Source organism: Herpailurus yagouaroundi, unplaced genomic scaffold (assembly GCF_014898765.1).
Source record: "Herpailurus yagouaroundi ecotype Mexico unplaced genomic scaffold, PumYag 164, whole genome shotgun sequence".
Lineage (NCBI taxonomy): Eukaryota > Metazoa > Chordata > Mammalia > Carnivora > Felidae > Herpailurus > Herpailurus yagouaroundi.
In genome coordinates, this window is record NW_024412405.1 from 32064511 (window position 1) to 32073124 (window position 8614).

Below are 8614 nucleotides of genomic sequence, written 5' to 3' on the forward strand. Positions count from 1 at the left end.
GAATTCTTTTTTTTCTATTACATCTTCAGCAACCCTAATCATTTTCTTTGGTAATTATAGTAGCCTTCTTACTGAGCCCCCTGTGTGGAGCCCCGAACCCCACCATTCCATCCTTTACACTTACATTGCTACTAGCAGATTAATATTTCTAAACCTCAAGGGGCACCTGGGTGGCTTAGTGGGTTGAGCATCCGACTTCAGCTCAGGTCATGATTTCATGGTTTGTGGTTCGAACCGTGCCGGGCTCTGTGCTGACAGCTTGGAGCCTGGAGCCTGCTCCGGATTCTGTGTCTTCCTCTCTCTCTGTCCCTCCCCCACTACTATTACTACTACAGTATTAAAATTTGGAAAATTCTCACGCATGATTATCAAAACAATAGAAGGAAACATTTAATGTTTCAAAATGAGAAAAATTACTCAAACTTTGCCCTGAGAAAGCAGTTTCTCTTCACTACTTAATATATTTTTTATATTTATTTGGAATATTATACATTCTTTTGTTATTTTAATTTGACAGTACAGTGTTTGGAGTTCCTACTGTATGCATGAGTCTATTCCAGATTAAAGTAGCTTTATTTCATACCCATAGTTTAACTATATGGGCATCCACTGGGCACTGCAGGGGACAGTCTAATAGATAATAGTATTTTCTAAGACCTCTTGATTTTACTTTCAGTATCCTCATACTGTATCTTCCATGACAAGGTTTTTGTTGTTGTTCTCTGCATAGGCATATTTTGGTGGCGAAGCTCGGTGCGATGCTGAGGCTGGACAAGGGGATGATTATGATCCCAGAGAGCTCATTTGTGGTGCCTGTTCTGATGTGTCCAGGGCTCAGGTGGGTAGCACATTTTAATAGAAAAGACAGTTTAGATATGTTAAGCTCCTATTTTTTTTTCAAAAATAATAATATAACTAAGATGGTGGGAATAATACAGCAAGTTTTTGCCCAGTGTTTATAGCAGTGTATAATTTTTCAAATTAATTCATATATGTTATTTTCTTGGATGGCATTTACATTTTATAATTTTGTCTTAAATAAAATTATCACCATATTTCAACAAGTAATAAATTTATGTATTTCACTTTCTCAAACCTGTAGTCACACTTTTAGGTTTACCTCACTTCCATGAAATCTTCATAGTACATCTGTGAGACTGAGAGATAGATTAAATATTATTAACCATTCAGTTTGGCTGACCAGGAAAAATTTACCAGGAAATCAACTGTCTTACTTATTAAATCAGATTGGCTATGATGAATCTGAGATGAGAATTTAGGGCCTTCTCCAGACCTTTTGGGCAGAGCTATGCGTTTATTCATTAATTTTTCAATGCATATATCCTCAGTTTTCCAATCAGTTTTGAGAGCTATGCGTACTCACATGATACGAATCACTAAGCTACATATATGACCGTCTTAACTGTAATTGAAATAGACTCACTATAATCTTGTGTCTGTTTATTTTCTTTTGCTATAGATGTGTCCAAAACATGGCACAGACTTTTTGGAGTATAAATGTCGCTACTGCTGTTCAGTGGCAGTCTTTTTCTGTTTTGGAACAACACATTTTTGTAATGCTTGTCATGATGATTTTCAAAGAATGACTAGCATTCCTAAGGAAGAACTACCACACTGTCCTGCAGGTATGCTTTTAATATTTTTAAAAACATTGTTGTAATGTATTTACTTTCGAGTTTAATTTAATGATCACAAGAGAACCCTGTTCCAAGTGGTAGAAATCCGGTTCAAACTAGACTAAAGAATCAGAGCAAATTTCTTGGCCCTTGTAAGCTTTTGACATTCTGAGTGAAGTAGAAAGATCACCATGGTGATGAGGGGTCAAGAGTTGTAATGGAAACCGGCACCTGGGGAAGAAGGAAGTCAGTAAAAAAAATCACTGTTTCGCACTACAGGGCCATGTGAAGTTTGAATTATGAATTGATAATAGAATAGTTTTAAAGGATTTTGTAATTTTTTTTTTTTGAGAAGTCTGGAACCAGCACCATAAAACGGACAAGTGATTTGATCGAGAGAGGCTGGGAATCGGCAGCGTAGGGAGCATCAGGAAAGCCAAGGAGTTAAGCCGCTGAGAATACAGGAGAAATAATTGTGTGTAGAGGCCAGGCTGAGAAAAATAGGAATATGAAACCAAAAAGAAACCCAAAAGATTGGAAGAGGTCAGGAGGCTGGTGGTTCCAATGCAGTGGAGTACCAGGCTTCACAGAAGTGGGGGAAGCAGAAGGGGAGGTAAATGTGACCAAAGAAGAGAATTTTACATGAGATATATCTGAAATTGGTGAAAATACATGCAAAAGTACTTACAGCACAATCCACAATCTTTGGAAAGCTGAGAAACATACTCTCATCCACTGCTTATCAGAGAGCAGATGCTAGAACCCTACTGAAAAAAAAGCCTGTCAAAATTGCTAACACCTCTACCTTTCAACAGTCCCACTTCTGAGGATATACCTACATATGTGAGGTAAATAAAAAAAGCAAATAAACAAGACTATTCATTGCAACATGGCTTGTAAAAATAAAAATTCATAAGCAACCCAGGTGTACAGCAGGAGGGTGGTTACACACTAAGTACTGTGCACCATCAAAAAGAGAAAATGGTGATGAGGATGGAGTCTCTATGTACTCATATGGAAAGATGTGTAGGAGACTGTTACGTGAAAAATCAAGTTACAGGGGCGTGTGAGTGGCTTAGTTGGTTAGGCATCCAACTTCAGCTCAGGTCATGGTCTCACAGTTTGTGAGTTCAAGTCCCACGTCAGGCTCTGTGCTGACAGTTCAGAGCCTGGAGCCGTCTTTGGATTCTGTGTCTCCCTCTCTCTCTGCCCCTACCCCACTTGCACTGTCTTTCTCTCTCAAAAATAACTAAACATAAAAAAATTTTTAATGAAAACTTTTAAAGAAAAAAGAAAAATCAATTTACAAAACAAGGTATATAGTCTGCTGTCTTGTAGGAAAGGGGAAAATGAAAATATATGCTCATATTTGTTTATATTTGCCTTTAAAAAACTGTGGAAAGATACACTAGAAATTAATAAAATTAATTTACTATTGGGAAAAACCAGGAAGATAGGTAGAGATGGGAGAAAGGTGACTCAATGTATACAGTGTTTTAACATTTTGATTTTTAAGCCATGAGAAATATATTATCTATTCAGAAAGAATAAGTAGGGTTTTTTTTTTTTTTAAGTATAGCTACTTTTGCTATTTTGTTTATGTTAAATAGATAAAAGATTGTTCATGGCAAATAGAAATTGTTACACTCTTTCCCCTCTAAAAAGAATTTTTTATTTTAAAGTAGATGTAGTAGACTTTGAAAGAAGCAAGATCAGAATAACGTGAGGCTAGGTGTTTAGGATAATGACCAGCATAAAGATGTGAAATGTAATAGCTAGAGGAGGGTGGTGAGCTGGAGGTCAGCAAATGAAGGAAGTACGATAGGGGCAGTTTTCTGGCTCATGTTAGTTTCACGGGAAGAGGGTTATTGAATTGAAAGTTGTAAGTCAGTGGTCTAGAAGTAAATGGGAACCAGGAGAGTCGGTCTTGCTTCCTGGCTTCATGACACAGAGGAGCTCAAGAGACCAGCAGCTTCTAGTTGAGAAAGTTTAGAGGCAAGCAATATCATCAGGGAAAATTCACATTTTTACTTAATGAAAGAAAGTTTCTTGTATGTTCAGAAACGAAGACAAAACAACAACCAAACACTAAAATTAATCAAGAGGTTAGCTAGCAATAAAACAAGTGTGGAGAACACAGAGGTGGATAGTCGCTGAGAGGTTCCAGCAAAGGCAAGGCTTCCCTCACACATTCACATGATCACCGAGCTCTGCCAGTACAGGGACTTCACCCTGGGAACAACCATGAGCCAGAGGGATGAGGCAGGAGAGGATTTACAGAGATGACAGAAGGAGGGCACTGACCTCAATCCTGGGCATTTTCACATACATTTTCTTACCTAGTTTTTACAACCTACAAGGTAGCTGGTGTTATTCTCACCTTCACAGATGGAAAGTTAAGGCCCAGAGAAATTCAGTAGCTGGCCTAAGATCATAACACTTAGACTGAGGCATGCTCTCCCAGCCTTTCACATTCATCTAACTCATTAACTCATCCATTCCTATAGAGAACTGGAATAGAATTAAAGCAGACCCCACAGTGAAATCAGCAGGGAAGATGGCCATACATTTTACTTAGAAGGACGGAGGGATTGATTCTGTAACCACTGTCAACCCATTAATTCCAATTTTTAATATATGGATAAGAACGAGAGTCCAGATTAAGAAGTTAAAGTAGACCATTCCTCTGTTACTTTCTAAAATAATTATTAACCACCTTCTTAGTGCCAGAATACTTAGAGTTAAATATTGCTGTGCCTATTTAAAAGATGAGAGACCTAAGGGGTTCCTGGGTGGCTCAGTAGGCCCCACGTCAGGCTCCATGCTGACAGCTCAGAGCCTCGAGCCTGCTTTAGATTCTGTGTCTCCCTCTCCCTCTACCCCTCCCCCACCCACACTGTGTCTCTCAAAAATGAATAAATGTTAAAAAAATTTTTTTCAAATAAAAAACTAAAATAAAAGATGAGGGACCTAAGAATCAAGAAAGATTAAGTTAACTTTGCCTCACTTTTCTTATCTGCACAATGGGGACAATAGTTCCTGCCTCTATGACTGGTAGAAGATTGAGTTGACATACTAGAGCAGTACCTCAATAGCAAGCACACAAGTGTCTGCAGGTGATTTTTCTTTTGTTTTTACTTTCACTGTATTTTTTTTTAGCATCATGATTATATTACTATTTTTTACCTTCATGATTAGATTACTAACTCCTTGAAGATAGGGGCCATGTACTATTCATTTTTACATCTCAAGCACCTAATGTAACACCATTCACACATTAGGCACTGAGTAAATATTTGTTGAGTAAGTGACTGTTTATTTTCTCCCATAAAAAAACAAGGACTGCAGTTTGCAGGAGCCATCATTTATGGTGTCATGTACTTGAGTGTCCCTCTTCCTGACAACTCTCCCCCACCCACCAGTGTGGGTAGAATATCAGTGTGCAGTGTGATTTGGGGTGGCAGGTACTGATACACACTATAATTTATAACCGGAATAATTACCTTTGTAGGTTTTAACCTCTGCTCTTATGTCTGGTAGCTGAAACCAGCAGTTGACTTCTCCCTCAGTCATGACCTGTCTTCAGTGTGATACTTACCCTCTTGCCTTGGTCTTACTCTTATATGGATAGAGGCAGTTTGTACTTGTTCAGTGGTAGTAATAACAGCTAACATACTGTGCCAGGCTAAGAGCTTCATAAACACTAGCCTTTTATCCCTCCTGTTTTCCTTCTTTTAAACCTAGAAGAGCTAAATTCAGTTAAGATCTCATTCCCCATTCATCTGGGTAAGCTTATTCCATCCAATCTCATACTTTTCTTTCAGAGTCAAAATTTACATTTATTGTTTTGGTTACTAGCTGTAGGAAACAAATGCATACTTCTGTTTCTTCCTCTGCTGTTAGAGACTCTGTATTCAGGTATAAGCCCAGCCAGGATTCCCTACACAGTCAAGTTCCTCATTTATAAAGGAGCTAAATGTCCTTTACTTTTTTTTTTTTTTAATGTTTACTTATTTTTGAGAAATAATGAAACAGAGCACGAGCAGGGGAGGGGCAGAGAGAGAGAGGGAGACACAGAATCCAAAGCAGGCTTCAAGCTCTGAGCTGTAGCACAGAACCTGACATGGGGCTCGAACCCATGAACCATGAGATCATGACCTGAGCTGAAGTTGGACGCTTAACTGAGCCACCCAGGTGCCCCTAAAAGTCCTTTTTAAATGATAAGAAACACATGACATGAAGCACAATGATATAGCAAGTCTTTTAAAATAAAAAAGTATAGTTTTATGTACATTTTTAAGCCTCATTAAGTTTCTATTTTCCCTAAGTGCTTCTTCCAGATTGTTATATTTTATATTATGTTACCACTCATGTATTTAAGCTGATTTTCATTTTTCTACTAATCTTCCTTCAGATACTTTTAAAATAACAGTCTTTAATAATCAGTCTTTCCATTTCATCAGTGTGTGCGTTTTCTTCAGAGAACTAACATGGCTTATTTACATTTAAATTTGTTTTTACCTGCAGAAAAACATTCTATTAAAGTCTCCATATTTTCTCATCCAGAATAGTGTTCAATTCAACTGAACTGACAGATTTTCATGACGATTTTTGTTCATTGTTCTTTGCTTTAAAATGATATATCTAATGTTCAACCTCACTAATCAGGGAAATGCCAAACAAAACCACAATGAGGTGTCACTTTACACCAATTAGAATGGTTAGAATCAGAAAGACAAGAAATAGCCAGTGTTGGCAAGGATGTGGACTAGAAGGAACCCTCGTGCACTATTGGTAGGAATGCAAACTGGTGCAGCCACTGTGGAAAACAATATGGAGGTTTCTCAAAAAATTTAAAATAGAAATACCATATGATCCAGTAATTCCACTACTGGGTATTTACCCAAAGAAAATGAAAACACTAATTCAAAAAGATATATGTACTCCTATGTTTATTATAACATTATTTACAATGGCCAAGATATAGAAGGAACCCAGGTGCCCATCAAGAGATAAATGGATAAAGAAGATGTGTACACACACACACACACACACACACATACACAGAGTAGAATATTACGCAGCCATAAAAAGAAAGAGATCTTCCCTTTTGTGATAACATGGATGGAGACATAGAGGGTATTATGCTAAGTAATAAGAAATAAGTCAGAGAAAGACAAATGCCATATGATTTCGCTTAAATGTGGAATCTAAAAAACTAAACGAAACAAAAAAGCAGAAACAGATCCATATACAGAGAACGGTCTGATGGTTCTGAGTGGGGGAAGTAGGCACAAAATGGGTGAAGGGGAGTGGGCGATACAGGCTTCTAGTTTTGGGATGAATAAGTCACCAAAGTGAAAGGTATAACATAGGAAATACAGTCAGTGGTATTATAATAGCATGGTATGGCTCACTTGGGGTAAGCATAGCATAATGTATAGCTGTGTGGAAGCATTATGTTCCACACCTGAAATTAAAGTAGCATGTGTGTCAACTGTACTTCCATTAAAAAAAAATAAAAATGTTTAAGATGAGGTATCTCATTCATTGATAGAATAAAATCTATAGCTCATAGAGGTGATTTCTAGGCAAGATGTTGTAGGTAGATTCTGTCATTTTTAAAATTTGTATTTGTGTAACCATAGTCCTGTTATTTCTTTGAATATCTTATCAGTAATTTATATTTACATTAGGTTTGTATATATGTGTGTGTGTTTTTAATTATATGCTTTTGCCTCCTTCAAAATGTATACAGGTCCCAAAGGCAAACAATTAGAAGGAACTGAATGTCCACTCCATGTTGTTCATCCACCCACTGGGGAAGAATTTGCTCTGGGCTGTGGAGTGTGCAGAAATGCTCACACTTTTTAGAACACTCAGATTCCTTTGTCTACAGAGAAGAAGTTGCCTTCATCCCCCAAGTGGATGTGGTAAAGTTTAAACTCTGCTCAGGATAAGGACGGGACCATTTTTACATCCATGAAAATGAACCATTCACAGTGCAAGAAGGATGCCAAATACCATGTACATAATTCTTGCTATGGAAAGTTTCCCCATTATTTCAGTTTATTTTCTTTTGAACCAAGACATCAAACTTGTGAGGTGTTTGCATGTGGCCATTACCGTCATTGGCCTGTGAAGCATTGAACATTTATAGATAATTGATATAAAAGAATCGCCATGCCCATGGACTAAGAATGATGCTGGCTTTCAAGCAAAAAAGAAAAATAATCATTGTTTATTGTATACTGCCTTTTTTTGTAATCCTGTATAATTGCATCACGGGTGGGGATGAAAAGAAGAATATTCTGGTTTATTTCCTAGACTGTTATTTAAAAAAAAAAATTGTGTTAGGACTGGCATATAAATGTAATAAGTATCACACTGTATATAAAGATATCAATGTTTGTTCTGTATAAGAATTACTAAATTACAAATGCAGTTTCATTTAAACTTCTAGGTTAAGTTGAGCCTGAAATTTTAATGAAGTGCAATACTGAGTGTGCCTCATTATCTTGCAGCTGTAAACATATTGGAATGTACATGTCAATAAACCACTGTACATTTTTATACAGTGATAAAGTCTAACAACTGTGTGAGGTGTTTCTTCAGAAATAAAATTTAAATACCTTTAAGGTCTAAATTCCATCCAATTTTCCTTGTAAAAAAATTCACTGACACAACACAATGATAACTTTCATAACTCTTAGGGAAAATAAGACTAGTAATGAAGTACATTTTGGAATCTTAATTAAACACTGGGAAGAACAAATAAATATATGTATTAATAAACAGACACATGCCAAAGACAGAAAAAAAACCATCTAGGAAATTGACCAACTTCTACCTTACTAACCAGAACCTTTTTGGACTTTTATCATCAACAAAATCACTTGTCTCTTCTTCACAGACTACAGTGTGTTTCTGTGGATCTTTTTTTATAGTTAACTCATAAAATTGACAATTGTTATTTT

The 8614-nt window shown here is 36.8% G+C and overlaps 1 protein-coding gene across 15 annotated transcripts in view; it reads left to right on the top strand.

Annotated features, from left to right (window-relative positions):
- Window positions 1-8228, top strand: part of MYCBP2 (MYC binding protein 2) — a 290879-nt gene extending 282651 nt beyond the window's left edge. For 14 of the 15 annotated variants that reach the window (XM_040487281.1, XM_040487282.1, XM_040487286.1 and 11 more), the window contains 3 exons: window positions 731-838; window positions 1481-1646; window positions 7396-8228. In XM_040487281.1, the coding sequence (XP_040343215.1) occupies window positions 731-838; window positions 1481-1646; window positions 7396-7511 (390 nt within the window). In that variant the 3' untranslated portion in view covers window positions 7512-8228. The remainder of the gene's footprint in view (window positions 1-730; window positions 839-1480; window positions 1647-7395) is intronic. The other variant, XM_040487293.1, reaches the window with a different exon arrangement.
- Window positions 8229-8614: the final 386 nt, after the last annotated feature.